Below are 16,764 nucleotides of genomic sequence, written 5' to 3' on the forward strand. Positions count from 1 at the left end.
TACACTAGATGGGTAACATCACCCCTATAATTGTGGTGGGTGTGTGGGGTTTTTTTTTGGGGGGGGGGGGACTTGAAGAGGGTCTGACAGCTGTCTTTGTCTAGGTTTTCTGAATAAACTCAGTACTAACTTGAGGTTCCAGCATATTTGGTTTCACAAACATGTATTGATGACACGTACAATCCTGATGAATAACCATTTACACAAAGCAGAAATCTGCTTCAAGCTGAAAATCAATAGAACAATGAGGTTGAACTTCAACAGGTTCAAACATGAAACATTTAAGCTGATAGACTCAAACACAGTGTGCCTTCAAGCTAGGAAGGGGGGGGGGGGAATTTAAGGGACAGCTTCCTTGTGCTATGGTTTCATTCTGAGTTTATACAACCCAGGAAAATAATCATTAAAGTTTTAAGTTCTCATAAGTTGAACAGAAAACACAAGGCTTCTCTATTTGACCTTGCACTTATTTGCTTCCTACTAGCATTCAAGTAAACGGCAAATTCATTTTCTTTAAATGAATGCCATGTTATAGTGGGTAAAAATAACACCAAATCTGGACAAAAGCACAACCTTTTCCAGCACAACAGAAGCTATAGAAAGTTATTTAGTAAAGCAAATTTGTGGCACTGGAAAATGAATGCAGGAGAGGAGTAGCATGGGCAGGACATTCCACCTTACACAGAACATTCCAGGTAATCACAATAAGGCATCATAGAAACCTACCAGTTTTTAAAAAACAAGCAGCTTTTTCAGTTCATTTAGTCAAAATAGTAAAGCTTTACATGGTATAACAGCACAGAGCTGGCTTTTTCTGGTCATAGTATCAGTTAACCAACTGATTATCAAATGGGGTACAGTAGGAGTCCATTTCTATCCTTTAAAGGTATACCGTGCACTGATATACCCCTTAGGGCTCATTAGTAGACTTCAAGGTAACTTTTTTTTTTTTTAGGGTCAAAAAAGTGTACATATGTTCCCAATCAGTATATAAAGGGTACTGCTCCACTGACAAGCCATCATACCCCTAAAGATACAATAACATTGAGAATGTAGTTGGTCATGTCCAAAAGGTTCGTCAACCCTATGTGCAATCCTTCAGCACCCTCTGTTTTTGCCATACAATATTTAAAAAAAAAAAAAATTACCACTAACTAGAATCTGATCAAGAAGTCTTTGTAAAATCAAAGAGCATAATTAAAATAAGCCAGTAGGATGTTTGGGATTGGAAAGGGTGCCACTGATGCTTGAAGCTGGCTGTTGCGCAGAACTGCAGAGGGACCACTAGCTTGGAAAAGATGTCTGGAAGCATCAAGCTGAACTTTTCACCGTTTTTATTTGAGCCTCTCGAGTCGTTGGAGCAGGGCATTTCCGAAAGCTTCTCTGTAACCTGGGCTCAGAGAGTCCAGGAGTGAGTAAACAGTCTCATGATACTGAGTGCTCAGGCCTGTATCCACCTGATCGAAGGTGTGTCCTACCACCTGCAATGCAATGAGAGATGAACCATGGAGCTGTGTGGGATTAAAAAACAGGCCGTTTAGAAAGTCAGTGTTTCTACACTCACCCTGAGCCCAGCTTCACTGAGTTCTAAGCAGTAGCGCTTTCCTTCTCTCGTCTCCACGTTGATAAAAGCCAAATCCAGGCCGTTGGTGAGAGTTTTGGACACGAACATGTTGCTCACTGCAAACAGGACGTCACTGACGATAGCTTCAGCCTCCAACCTCATGTCTTTAACGCCATGTTCAGCACTGCTATCGTCATAGGACATGGGCAGATCCTCTGGAGGACAGTCCACCTCCATCCCCTAAACACAGCACGGGGCTCTGAGCTCTTCACCGCGTCTTTAATCGATTAACTGTCGCTGGAATTCGACTCGACTCGGGAGGAGAACTGACGTCATCGAATATGCTTGCTAGCTAACTAACTAAAGATAGCGCTTAGACAATCACTGAATTCAAATAACGTATTGAAAGAAAAAAAAACCCATAAAACCAAAGATAGTGATGTATTTGCGTGGCAAACAAGAAAGACAAGTTTAAGCTACAACTCAAACATTACACATCCTAGCTGGAGCTATATAAGGACTAGCCGGACAGTTAGCTAACACTGGCTAGCTAGCTAAATGTTAATCAAGCTAACAGCGCGATAAAATAACAAATATGGTCACACTATGCAGCTAAAATAAAGTATTGTGTGATGCAGCGTCACACGACCGATTGTTTGTTTGTTTAAATATTAATAATGTAAGATACAGACCTCCTCTGGGGACAGTTCACCGGTGCACTTCCGGCTCATGCCGGCAAATGTAGATGTGTTCACTACCAACAATCACTGCGCACAACAGGGACGCCGCATTGAGCTGGTGGCCCGTTGCTGGGATACGTCAGAGTGTCCGCCATATTGGATGTGGCAAATCTTCCCCGTAAACCAATGCAAGTAAATGGACTGAACTTCATAAAGCCCCTTTCTACAATAATATTTAACTCGATGCCTTTTATTCACCCATTAAAATCCTTTGACGCAAAACATATGCACACCCCTTCTAATGCACAACATGGGTCAAAAATGACCCGCATTCATTTTCCAGGTTATTTCATGCTGAATGAGTTTTTCTTTGCTCTATCTTTTGAAATCAATTTATTTTATGATTGAATATTCCAAGTATTCTTTAAATATCTTGTTTTTAATTACCACAAATCATTAATTTAATTTTTTTCTTTCCTACTTTATGAACAAAAATACTTTTTATATTACTACACATGGGTCATCCAAGTGTGATTTAAAATTAAATGTCTTAATACGATAATAATAATAATTTGTTTCAAGTAATTACTTTAGCAGTGAATGGGGCCAGTTATTTATTTATTAACTATGTAGTTAGCTAAGCCAGCTACAATAAAATTAGCTAACTAAAGTAGAATATGTCAACAGCTCGGTAGCTAATAGTAATTACTTGTAACTTTCTGACAAGTAATCTACTCACTCTCAAGGTAACCTAAACGTAATTTTTTTCTAAGGTAATGTTAGAACAATTGAAAAACATTCCTTCCATGTATTAGATGGGCAAAGGGCGCTGTGCTGAGCTGTGAAATGTCTGACACAAGCACAATTCACAGTTCCCACCAAACGCTGGAGTAAATGCATGCGGGTCGGTTCTGACCCATGTGTGTAAACTTGATGTAGAATTACAAAACCTGTGCTTGTTCATAACTTAAGAAAGGAAAAATAAAAATGATGATTTGTGCTAAACAAAAACAAGATATTTACTGCATATTTGGAAAAGTAAATGACAAAATGAATTTATTTCAAAAGTATATCATAGAAACACTCAGCCATACATGAAATAACCTGGAAAATGAATGCAGGTCGTTTTTGACCCATGTTGTGCATTAGAAGGGTAGTGATACAAAAAGGGTTTTTATCCAAAAAGTAAGAAAGCAAAAAATAATATAAGGATGCATGATGATCAAAAACAAGTTAATTGAGGAATACCTCGAATACTGAATGATGGAATTAATTTATTGCAAAGATATAGAAGATAAAAACTCAGCCGGGTCACTTTTGACCCATGTTTTGCATCAAAGGGTTAAGACACACACGTATATATTTGGGAAACAAACAGGCATCAAAACAACACATAACTTTTAATGTGATGGTTATAAATAGTGTGCGAAATACCCTGTACACTGCAAACTAGCGACAGATACGCGATAGAAGCTTGAGCTTCTGCTCAAGCACCCCCAAAAACGAGCTCAGCACCCCCTAGCTCAGCACCCTCAAAAACACTACTTTTGGACATAATTTTCAGAAATAAGTGCCCTTGTGCACTGCGCAATGAATGTGTGCGCGGGCGTGTGTGTGTTCTTGAATTCATCTGTTATGTGATAGTTCTATGAGCAGTAAAATACCTCTCCTCCTTGCGTCCCCTCTGATTGGGTTGCCTGTCTGCGCGAGTGCTTGCTACGACATGGTGTTTTTTTTAACTGGATTCCACGCCGATGAGGAACTCGAAGTAGCACCTGAGTATTACTGGCATAGCGAGATGTGAAGGTACGGACTGGAGTAACAATTGTTAAACACAACACAATAATATGCATAATGCAATATTGATGTTCCCTGGTCTATGAACAGAATGATAAAAACGACATTTATCATCCATATCGAGATACTTAATTAGCAAATTAATCAAAACAGACACTGAAACGTACATGCACGAAGCAAACAATTAAACAAATGACTATCAAAAGAACACTACCAAAATATAACAAAAAATATAAACTAATGTAAAATCATAATAATACACACTATTATTACACAATACACAATAACACATTAATTAACAATTACCACTGTTCAAAATGAATAGCTCCAACATTACAAATGCAGTAGTAGGTCTTGTTTAGTTAAAAATATAATGTAAATATTTGTGTCAGTGGCTGTAAATGTGTAGATATCATAGTTTATTGGGTCAGCTTCTGTTAAAACATTGCATAAGTCTAGTCTTGTCTAGTCTAGTCTTCTTGTCTAGTTAAGTCTAGTCTAAATGTGGAATAAACGTGGAAACACTGTCGTTCAAGCCAGGTGCCTCTGTCAGCTCTGGGGGCTAAGCACCCCCAAAGATCAGATGCTAGAATCGCCCCTGGTCAGCATACCGTAGCAAGCTACCAAAACCTGAGGCCACAATAACCAACCTACAAGACTGAATATGATAAATGATGGAAATAGTGGAAAAACTGGAAATCTCATCTCATCTCATCTCATTATCTGTAGCCGCTTTATCCTGTTCTACAGGGTCGCAGGCAAGCTGGAGCCTATCCCAGCTGACTACGGGCGAAAGGCGGGGTACACCCTGGACAAGTCGCCAGGTCATCACAGGGCTGACACATAGACACAGACAACCATTCACACTCACATTCACAACTACGGTCAATTTAGAGTCACCAGTTAACCTAACCTGCATGTCTTTGGACTGTGGGGGAAACCGGAGCACCCGGAGGAAACCCACGCGGACACGGGGAGAACATGCAAACTCCGCACAGAAAGGCCCTCGCCGGCCACAGGGCTCGAACCCGGACCTTCTTGCTGTGAGGCAGCAGCGCTAACCACTACACCACCGTGCCGCCCTCAAAACTGGAAATAGTGAATGAAAATAAAAATGTACTGTTTTATTTATTGAGTCACCACACAGACCTACTCTTGTTGAATAAAGTGAGCTGAATGACCGCCAAACTAAGTTCGGCCAGGTTCTAACGTCATACCAAAACAAAATACATCACTGATTCCTTCACATTCAGAAAGGTTAAAAACGTTCATCATAGTGTGGCACTGTATTATCTAATTCTCACTGCTTATAACTATACACCTACCCGGTGGAGATGAGCTGGGAAACTGAAGACTGAAGGAACAGCTCCCTCTCTGATCCTGACTGTCTGACCTGTTCTGTCCAAATCCTCCGTTCTGAAGTGTTCACTGCAGAGCATGGATGACGGAGTAGCAGAAAACCCTTCCCGTCGCACAGCTGTCTCCCACTGCTTTTTCATGTCTTTATTTTTGGGAAACCTACATAGTATGTGAAAAGTTAGCTAAGCAACTAACAACAATCAGCGTAGTTACGAAGGAAATACTTCGTTGTTTGGAGACAGGTTTCACCGAGCGGCTATTATGCGCGAGACTTCATATTAGCCACAAAGTCAGGAAAATCTGTTCGTAAAATTACGTTATAATGACCAAATACAATGAAAAGTATTTTTCCAGTCTCACCTGTGAAAGGTAATCCCATGTGATCTCGTTTGGACGGTAAACCTGTTGGTACAGTTAAACGCAGCACATGAATGAGGCATCTTTATTCTCGGCTACTGTCAGAGACGGTTGAAGAATCTCCACTTTGCCACATCCAATATGGCGGTGAGGATGACATATGATTCTATGCAGAATGCGGCGTCTATGTTTATATGTCTATGCTTGGATACCACATAGCAACGCCATACTGGAGAGCAAGCTTCTTCTTCTTCTTTGGTTTATTGGCGGATCACGGCTCTTTGGTGCATACCGCCACCTACTGTACAGGAGTGTGTAAAGGGACTTAGACTATCATGGCTATCTGAAGTTTAAGAAGAAGAAAAAAAGGAGCCTAGATCCTAGGCGGCACGGTGGTGTAGTGGTTAGCACGGTCGCCTCACAGCAAGAAGGTTCCGGGTTCGTGGCCGGCGAGGGCCTTTCTGTGTGGAGTTTGCATGTTCTCCCTGTGTCTGCGTGAGTTTCCTCTGGGTGCTCTGGTTTCCCCCACAATCCAAAGACATGCAGTTAGGTTGACGTGGGGCGGCCTTGAGCGAGGTACCGAACCCCTGACTGCTCCCCGGGCGCTCTGGTGTGGCTGCCCACTGCTCTGGGTGTGTGTGCGTGTGTTCACTGCTTCAGATGGGTTAAATGCAGAGGATGAATTTCACTGTGCTTGAAGTGTGCATGTGACGAATAATAATAAAGGTTTAATTAAACCTGTTATCATTAAGAAAAATAAATAGGGATTTGATCCAATCTCTCTGCATTCCTTCTTCCTTAAGGATGTTTTCTATTCCATTATCAGCCTCTCTTTCTCTCCATTGCTGTCTGTGTTCTGTGTATTTATTGCAATTAAATAAAACATGAACTACATCTTCTAGAACATGACATTCACTACATAAACCATTACTCTTCCCTATTAACCGCAGAGTGCCATTAAGACCTGTGTGACCCAATCTTAGTCTACTTATACCACCTCTCCCCTTCTGCTGAGACCTGATATTATCCTTCTCCCCCAAACATTTTCCTGGATCTCATGATAATGCCTGCAAGCTTCTTCTTCTTCTTCTTCTTCTTCTGTCAGGTTTTATGGCAGTTTACAGTCAAAGTGTATTACCGCCATCTACTGGACTGAGGTGCAATCAAATGGATGTCATTTCAAAGAAAAAATAAAAAAAATAAAAACACAAAACAACAAACTAAATCTCATTATCATCTCATTATCTCTAGCTGCTTTATCCTTCTACAGGGTCGCAGGCAAGCTGGAGCCTATCCCAGCTGACTACGGGCGAAAGGCGGGGTACACCCTGGACAAGTCGCCAGGTCATCACAGGGCTGACACATAGACACAGACAACCATTCACACTCACATTCACACCTACGGTCAATTTAGAGTCACCAGTTAACCTAACCTGCATGTCTTTGGACTGTGGGGGAAACCGGAGCACCCGGAGGAAACCCACGCGGACACGGGGAGAACATGCAAACTCCACACAGAAAGGCCCTCGCTGGCCCCGGGGCTCGAACCCAGGACCTTCTTGTTGTGAGGTGACAGCGCTAACCACTACACCACCATGCCGCCCCTACTTGAAATATCTTTTTGTATATTATATAAGTGTCTACCTTTCTTCTCTTTATCCCATTCATCTTGCCATATTATGTTAACTTTATGTTTAATGAGTATCTTAACTTCTGATCTACTGAGTGGAATATTTAACTGAACCTCCTTTTCTTTGGTTGCCTCTTTTGCCAGCTTGTCTGCTTCCTCATTACCACTAACTCCTTTATGGGCTGGAACCCTGGAGAGCAAGCTCTCAGGTAAACGTCGGTTTACCTCAGATAAATTTTTTGTGCTTAAAGTGCATATCCTGGACCAAATTCGTGGGGTTTTTTTTAATATATGAAAGAATGTCCCTTTACACACTCATCCAGAAGGGTAATTTTGCACAAGGCCATCTGTCTACAGCAGGAAAAAATAAAATAACAAAGCACGTCTGGAAAAATCCCAAGGGAGTCTGGAGCCAGATTCGTGACGTCACGTGCGGAAGCACCAGCAGGCTGCGAGAGCTTGCACGGTTTCAGTGCACAGCCTGTGTAGACCAAGTTTAGCAGCTAGCGATTTTGCATTGAAATATGGAATTTTCACCTGAGCGCAATGTGGGAAACGATGAGTACTAATCCCATCAAGATTGGTGTTGCTACACCCTCCTACGATACATCTGTTAACCATTTTAATAATTACGTGATAAAGCGGCTACAGATAATGAGATGAGATCAAAGCGATCTTTTTAGACGGAAAGAATAGCATTGCTGTTACAACAGGATTGTTTACTAGTATCTGTATCAGGACTGCATATGCATTATCTCACCAAGTTAGAGTTAAACTTCATAAAAGTGAAGTCTGTTGATTCATATATTTTGTTGCCAGTAAAAATCACATGATTACAGAAAATTACCGATTAGATTTTTAGAATTAGAAACCTTTATTTGTCACATATACAGATACAGGGGAAGGGGGAAAGAGTTGAGAGGACGGAAGCTGAGCTTTGTGTTATCATCTTGGTAATATTGTTTGTTTATATCTTTAAGATGCAGCCAAACCTTACAAAAATAACTATATACCTTGAAAACGTTTATTATGGAGCTATTTCAGCTGTTAGAATTACAGTAAGTGCTTTTACAATGTTTTTTTTTTGGTGCACATATCTTGCAAAGTTTCCATGTTGTTTGCCGTTGGCCGTGAAGATCCAAATGCCTTCCGTTAAAAGTCAATGCCTTTGTGATAAAATCTTTTTATTTCCTGTAAAAACGAACCAAAACTAATCTTGGAAAACTATGTCGACAATTCTTCAAGAAAAGGAAAGATATTAAGCATTACAAACTGCTGAAACTTTTGTGCTTGACATTGGCGAGGGTTTTGTTTACCTGAGAGCTTGCGCTCCAGTATGGCGTTGCTATGTGGTATCCAAGCATGTGACCCCTAGCTGCAAAGAGACTATTTCTCATAAGGTGCGTGAAAATGATTAAAAAATTTACGCAGCGGTTAATAAGGACGTAGGTTTTTTTTACTACTTGTTATACCACGTAATGACTGAATGCTGGAATCTGATTAATCAGAAAGTGTGTGTTATTTTCACATAGCAGCACGGTTCAGAAAGTAGTTCCGGCTGGAACATGAATGACAGGTTAATATTTAATGCACTCGTTCTAATGTGTTTATATATTATTTTCTATGAATGGTTGTAAAAACATGGATGTCGTGGCTCTGTACACTTCCATTCTACAGAAGTGAAGCCAAAATTCCTCTGCCATGTTGTCAAGTTTGGAGTCAGTCTGCGAAGTAGAGATGAGAATCGAAGTCAAGTGCACCTACTCATTTGGTAGGACTACCCCTTTCTCCCAGTACTAAGGTGCAATGCATCACCAAGACTGTCAGTCAATTCATTCTCAAGTGTGTCCATGCCTTCTTATGATATAGTAGAATAATGTTTTAAAAAAAATTTGGGGGGGAAAATAAAAAACGTGCAGCCATTGAATTAGACATTGGTAGGCTATTCAGTGACATCACAAATGATCATGCCAGCGAGTGAATCGGCATATTTAAGCCAACAGGTTGCAGTTAACTGGCTTTTACTGGCGTTTCTTGATATTTTATTTGAATAAAATTTAGTTCTATTAAAAGGCAATTTCTGTAGCAATGACACATTTTTTGAATAATTAAAATTGGTCTACACTTCATGGAGATACAAGGGGTTAAATGTTGACTGCCTGGCCACAAGGTAAGCGACTGCATATGTTCCCTGTTTGGCCTGAGTTTCAGTGATTGTTTTGGGTTGACGTGTTTGTAAATGGGGTCTCCGGGGGAATCCCAGGGATCTACCACTATAATTTCTTAATAATGAAGGTCATGTGACCCTGTCCTATCAAAGTATTAATGAGGTTTGCTTAAAATTATCCTTGTAGGGGAGGTAGGTTGGAATATAGCCGATTCACGCCATAATTTATTTGATTTCAGTATGTTATCTATGAAAAGTGCTTAAGCCTCACTGATGATATGAAAATTGAAGGGATTTTACATGCATTACCACTGACTGTTCGGATAAAACACGAAAAATGTCTCCCAGAAATGACCGCAAACAATGCATCACCCTGCTGCTTTTCCAGCATTAGACTCGTCCATGACCTTACGTGATGCACTCGATGATGCGCGCAGGAAAGGGAAGCTAAAACATGATAAGTTCCTTGAATGAGAGAAGCAAATCAAACAACAACAAGAACAACAACAAGAACACGGCCATTTGGAAGGAAAAAGAATCACAGAAACAAAAGAAGGCAGAGAAAGAACAGAAGGAGCTGGTGGGAATGACACAGGATTTGGTGTCATTATTTGGTTGGCCAAAATATTAAGAAATAAAAAATAATCACTCAAAATGACCAAAATGGGGTCCATTTAGGGCCCAATTCCCTATGCTGTAGAGTCTCATTGTGTCCATGCCTTTCCATGCAACATAAATCCTCATATCTTCTTCAATTTTTAACATAAAGATCTCATTCTTTTTTTCTGAGTCCATGTTACCCTGTAGAATGCAAATAATAGCTTATTCAACATATATTCACCCTCAGAAAAAAAACCCACCCGAACACCCTAACATTGGAGGTGGAAAGATAGTTTAGATGAGAAAAGTGACATGGGAAATAGACTATTTTGTCGTTGAAACACATAGGGATGGGTGGTACTACACATTATACTGCAACCAGCTAGCAGGGGTAGTTGGTTCACTTTTTACAGACGTTATGCTATCCATGTGTTTTACACTCGCTGGTTTCTTTTGTAACAGCTCATACACAGGGCTTGTACACCTCTATGGGCAAGCTAATCAGAATCAGAATTACTTTAATCCCCAGAGGGAAATTCAAATTTGCTACCAAGCTCCTGAATCAGACGAACAGCGAAGCGCCTGTTGCTATAGCAACCGATACTCCAGCCAACTGCGACGTTAACAATAACCTCCTTCAACATGAATGGCCAGGCTGTTGGTCAAAGGATCAAGTACAGCATTTTTGCTCACAGAACGACTGGCTTATTTGTAAAGACAAAAAGCTTGGGTGTGAAATATGTAGCCGCCCGACTCATATGCCAACAGGTGCATATGGGGAGTACTGGCACTTGTTTTTTTCCACTTAAAGCACTGCATATACATATCTTACATATACATATATTCTAACCAACTGTATTACAGTCTGGTATGGGAACTGTTCTGTTTCGGACCAGAAGGCACTGCAGAAGGTGATGAAAATCACCCAGCGTGTCATGGGAGCCTCACTTCCTGCTATTGAGGACATCAACAGGAAGTGATGTCTCAGGAGAGCCATAAACATCAACAAAGACTCCTGCCACATGGGGTGTCGTGGCTCAGATGGCTAAGGCACTGTACCGTAAATCCGGGGACCCGGGTTCGATTCCGGCCCAAGGTCATTTCCTGATCCCTCCCTGTCTCTCTCCCGCTCATTTCCTGTCTCTCTACACTGTCCTATCCCTATCCAAAAAAAAAGACTCCTGCCACACAAACTGTTCACTCTCCTGCCCTCTGGAAGGCACTACAGGAGCCTTTGGACCAAAACCACCAGGTTCAGGAACAGTTTTTTTTCCTTCAGCTGTCTCACTGCTGAACCCCCACCCCAAACTGAATTGACTTCACTATCACCATTTGCACTACTGTTTATTCATACTGCAACTATCTATACCATACCATCGCACTATAGTACATTCATATAGCACATTTGTACATACTGTAAATATCTATATCATTATACCATTCCATACCCTGTAATTTCTCATCTCATCTCATTCTCATCTCATTATCTCTAGTTGCTTTATCCTGTTCTACAGGGTCGCAGGCAAGCTGGAGCCTATCCCAGGTGACTACGGGCGAAAGGCGGGGTACACCCTGGACAAGTCGCCAGGTCATCACAGGGCTGACACATAGACACCCATTCACACCTACGGTCAATTTAGAGTCACCAGCTAACCTAACCTGCATGTCTTTGGACTGTGGGGGAAACCGGAGCACCCGGAGGAAACCCACGTGGACACGGGGAGAACATGCAAACTCCACACAGAAAGGCCCTCGCTGGCCACGGGGCTCGAACCCAGAACCTTCTTGCTGTGAGGCGACAGTGCTAACCACTACACCACCGTGCCGCCCTGCCTGTAATTTCTGTCCATTTATATTTGTATATTACACTTAGGGGCAGCACGGTGGTGTAGTGGTTAGCGCTGTCGCCTCACAGCAAGAAGGTCTGGGTTCGAGCCCTGTGGCCGGCGAGGGCCTTTCTGTGCGGAGTTTGCATGTTCTCCCCGTGTCCGTGTGGGTTTCCTCCGGGTGCTCCGGTTTCCCCCACAGTCCAAAGACATGCAGGTTAGGTTAACTGGTGACTCTAAATTGACCGTAGGTGTGAATGTGAGTGTGAATGGTTGTCTGTGTCTATGTGTCTGATGACCTGGCGACTTGTCCAGGGTGTACCCCGCCTTTCACCTGTAGTCAGCTGGGATAGGCTCCAGCTTGCCTGCGACCCTGTAGAAGGATAAAGCGGCTTGAGATAATGAGATGAGATGAGATGTTATTTACTGCTGCAATCTGCATTTCATTGCCTTGTTTCTGTGACATGTGCAATGACAAAGTGGAATCGAATCGAATCGAATCTATTCACACTTTTTTTTTCCTCCACTGGATCGCTAGAGAGACACCACTAACCGTCCGAACCAAATTCCTTGTGTGGGTTAACATACTCTGATTCAGATTCTGATTCCTCGACCATCAGTTCCAGCGCCTGTCGTGTCGACTGCGCAAATCGGTATAGTGTGAACACACCCGAGTGTCAGCCGTGAATGTGCGGCAGAAGAATTCCGCTTCCAAGTGCACAGTCAGGAAAGTGTTTGTATACACCATTAGCTTCAGCCACACACAAGGTGAGTGATCTTGGTGTGGTGTCTAGCTCCAGACTAGTCTTTTACGTCATATAGATGTACTCTGTATTGAGTGATAAGATAAATGCAGAATGTTTATGTTCACATAATGACAGTGGAGCACAACAGCTTGAGCTTTGCGCCGGAGGGGGCTTTATTTTGTAACATTAGCTCGCTAAACCTGCTAGCGAGGCAGCTAAAGTTGGCAAGTGGCCCAGCAGTCTAGAGTAGCTAGTTGATGCAATGTGGGGGAAAACAGGCTGACGCTAATGTGGAGGGTATTACAGGTGAAGTATTTAATTATTAACCAAATGCTTAATTCTCCACAATTAATGAAAGGCTTAGCTTAGCTTAGCTGAGCTGGCTAGCAGGACAGCTACCTGTCATGTTTTTAGAAATGCGCATGCGCCGCCGGCTCGTGCTGTTGTTGAGTCTGGGCACTAAGCAGCTTTGCACAACACACACACACACGTGTTCTATTCGTGGCATTGTTGTATTGAACAGTTCACGTTGTTCTTTCACAGTAAATGTGATTTTGCCAAATGTACTTCATTCTCATCTCATTATCTCTAGCCGCTTTATCCTGTTCTACAGGGTCGCAGGCAAGCTGGATCCTATCCCAGCTGACTACGGGCGAAAGGCGGGGTACACCCTGGACAAGTCGCCAGGTCATCACAGGGCTGACACATAGACACAGACAACCATTCACACTCACATTCACACCTACGGTCAATTTAGAGTCACCAGTTAACCTAACCTGCATGTCTTTGGACTGTGGGGGAAACCGGAGCACCCGGAGGAAACCCACGCGGACACGGGGAGAACATGCAAACTCCGTACAGAAAGGCCCTCGCCGGCCCCAGGGCTCAAACCCAGGACCTTCTTGCTGTGAGGCGACAGCGCTAACCACTACACCACCGTGCCGCCCCCCAAATGTACTTGCAGAGCATTTTTTAACATAGTTACTGGGAGACCAAATGGTCTCCCAGTGGCCAGATTTGGTCTCCTAGTCAATGCCAAACCAGCTTCACTGGCAGACCAAATTTTAAACCAAGTTATGTCTTATCATTTGGTTCAATCAGTTGCAATTAATTAACCAAGTACCATGTAAGTATACATTTAACAAGGGAAACGAAGATCTATGTTATAAGATACACACACAAGATCATGTTGGTTAAGAAAAACAAAACTAAAATTTGGTTACTGAGATGGCTGATGTCAGAATCCGATGTCATTACTGTGTAACTTTGAGTGTCTTTGACATAACATTTGTGCTTGGTAATTGCTCTTGATAGCTGTGTAGTCACTGTAGTGTGTTTGTCCGTATGGTGATTGGTGAACCATTTTGCATCACAGAATATGCCGCAGCGGTGCAGCCGCATGGACTCTGGGGCCTGTGATTGTATTGCCCAGACCAGTTAGTCTCCTAGTGGAAAATCCTTAAAAATTGCTCTGTGTACTTGGCAACTTTTCAAAATTCTCATGGGGGAGAAAAGTGCCTGAACGACATTTTCAATTGGATGTGATGCGCGGTTGAAACAGTGGATCCCAATTAATTGCAAACCGTTTGAAATGCATACAATGAAAGAGTTTTTGAATTGTTGATATTGTTCTTTCAATTACTGTTGGTTATGGGATTCATGTATCAGGCATGAGAGAGCTCAGAGTGGAAAAATCTGAAATAATACTCGTCTTGAATTTTAGTATAATAACAATGAAAGGGAAGTCTTAAATCAGATTTTTAGCTGAAAAATCTCATGCCTGAATATTGTATACATATAGAGACCCACAGAAAATAACACAAGTGATGCTTTAGAAGAATGTTTATCATTTCACTTGTAAACTTTCAAACATAAATTCAAAAGAGCACTAAGACACTACCACACTCTTCAAATACACTCATCAAACAAATTCTCTGTCATGCAAAATTTCACTAAACACTTTAGAAGTTGTATAGGTGGTGTAGTGGTTAGCACTGTCGCCTCACAGCAAGAAGGTCCGGGTTCGAGCCCCGTGGCTGGCGAAGGCCTTTCTGTGCGGAGTTTGCATGTTCTCCGGGTGCTCCGTTTTTTCCCCACGATTCTAAATTGACCGTAGGTGTGAATGTGAGTGTGAATGGTTGTCTGTGTCTATGTGTCAGCCCTGTGATGACCTGGCGACTTGTCCAGGGTGTACCCCGCCTTTCACCCGTAGTCAGCTGGGATAGGCTCCAGCTTGCCTGCGACCCTGTAGAACAGGATAAAGCGGCTACAGATAATGAGAGGAGATGGCTGATGCTAAAATTTCTGTGACACAACTGCAAAAAGAAATTCTCGAGTTAAAAAACATTTCAGTATGATGAATACATTTTGTTTATACAGAGGTGCAGATCCTACTGTATATGCAATTTAATTATACTTCTTGCTACAAAAAAAATACAAAACGTAATATAAATCTTAAGTTAATTTCAATGTCTCATAAGTACTTGTTACATATGCATGTACAAATGATCAACTATTTTTAATTAAAAAATAAGATAACATTAAGACTTTACATAAGAGGGTGTGAATGACCTATTGTAATTTTGAAGAATATGTAATTTACCTGCTTTTACCCCACCATAAGATTGGGATAATTGAATCGCAATTGAATAATTGGGATAAATGAATCGCTTTGTAGTCTTGCTTTGCAAAATGCGTTGGTCTGGCTGGTTGAACATTTGCTTATCCATGGAAATTCATTCTCCCATGCAACCTGGTATTTACATTCATATTTTTGCCGTTTAGTGGCCATGATGAATGACTGCTTGTAAAAATTGTCGGACAGCCTGGGTGAATCCTACATTACGGAAGTGACTGTCGTTCTGTTCTTTGATTGGTTAAAAATCAGTTGACGTCAGCAGTGTTTCTCATACGATTCTGATTGGACATAATCGGGAGTATTTTTAACTTGGCGGTAGGGATTTCCCCAAACCGGGAGATTATCCAGTTTTTAACAAATACAATCGGGAGGCGGGAGATGGAGGCTAAAATCGGGAGCCTCCCGCCGAAATCAGGAGGGTTGGCAAGTATGCTTCTGTTACTGTTAAATATGTACATTATTGTGTGTTATTCAGCTTAAAAAGTTGAAATGATTGAAACAGTCTAATTTGCTGTCTCATAGAAATGCAGCACAATGAAGTAATGCTGTACTTTACCACAAACAAACCTGAGATGGGTTTCTAATGCAATGTTTTGTTGGTAGACAAACAAAATAAATTAGGGGCGGCATTTATTTACAGTACATTTATGTACATAGTTTACATTAGATTTCCCACATACACTTGTTACAAATGTCCTCGTGTAAAAGACAAATGTAACAACCATTAACACTCATCAACATCTGATTTACTTTATTTTACCAAATGAAAGCCTTTTACTGAATGTTTTTTTTTCTTTCTCTGTCTGCCCTTGCTCAGTATTTCTGCTTGGTGGTTGGACATCTATTTGACAACCCCAAAGTGCTTGATTCCTCTAAGCCTTCAACTCACTAAATTATGACTCTGCTGTGCAGTTTTATATACCGTAATCTGGAAAAAAAAAAAAGAGTTAGATTTCAGAATGCCTCGAGAATAACAGATTTCTTTGCTGTCATTTTCTAGGTGCTGTTTCTTTACATATTTTTTGCCACCTGAGCTGTCATGCTACTTCACTTCACGTGAGAGGACAGCATTAAACCACCAAAGCTATTGAACATTACAATCTACAGAATGATTGCTCTACAGAAAGAGCACTCTCAAAATCAAGCAGAATATCTGTGCATCTTCTTCATGGAAGTACACTCCTAGCTTAAGGTCTTCATTGGTACTCCATAGGCTGAGTTTACGAAACATACACAATGCCGTGGCCTTTTTCAGAGTCCATTAAAAAGCGGGCCTGCAGGTACCTGCTGCATCGGTACTTGGGCAATTTCCTCCAAGAAAAACTGAGTTTGGACCAGCTGAGTGTAGACCTCTACCAAGGCAAAGGTTCACTTGCACAAGTGCCACTGGACAAATGGGT

General features: G+C 41.7%; 2 protein-coding genes across 2 annotated transcripts in view; one reads left to right on the forward strand and one right to left on the reverse strand.

Annotated features, from left to right (window-relative positions):
* Window positions 1-146: 146 nt before the first annotated feature.
* Window positions 147-2,353, reverse strand: gskip (gsk3b interacting protein). Its single transcript, XM_060934235.1, has 3 exons — window positions 2,257-2,353; window positions 1,565-1,804; window positions 147-1,481 (listed from the first exon to the last, which is right to left on the reverse strand). Exons 1-3 carry the CDS (start codon window positions 2,293-2,295, stop codon window positions 1,335-1,337), a joined length of 426 nt encoding a protein of 141 aa, XP_060790218.1. The 5' UTR covers window positions 2,296-2,353; the 3' UTR covers window positions 147-1,334.
* Window positions 2,354-12,550: 10,197 nt separating this feature from the next.
* Window positions 12,551-16,764, forward strand: part of atg2b (autophagy related 2B) — a 39,280-nt gene continuing 35,066 nt past the window's right edge. Inside the window, 2 exon segments of the mRNA XM_060934237.1 lie at window positions 12,551-12,748; window positions 16,365-16,762. Of these exon segments, the coding sequence (XP_060790220.1) occupies window positions 16,601-16,762 (162 nt within the window). The 5' untranslated portion in view covers window positions 12,551-12,748; window positions 16,365-16,600.

This window comes from Neoarius graeffei, chromosome 11 (assembly GCF_027579695.1).
Source record: "Neoarius graeffei isolate fNeoGra1 chromosome 11, fNeoGra1.pri, whole genome shotgun sequence".
In the NCBI taxonomy this organism is placed as follows: domain Eukaryota; kingdom Metazoa; phylum Chordata; class Actinopteri; order Siluriformes; family Ariidae; genus Neoarius; species Neoarius graeffei.

Bases quoted from the DNA above. Each gene is read 5' to 3' on its own strand.
- gskip (XM_060934235.1), bottom strand. From the start codon at position 2,295: ATGAGCCGGAAGTGCACCGGTGAACTGTCCCCAGAGGAG. The intron at 1,805-2,256 runs GTCTGTATCTTA...TGCTGTGTTTAG, and splicing joins GTGAACTGTCCCCAGAGGAG to GGGATGGAGGTGGACTGTCC. The intron at 1,482-1,564 runs GTGAGTGTAGAA...ATTGCATTGCAG, and splicing joins TCAGTGAAGCTGGGCTCAGG to GTGGTAGGACACACCTTCGA.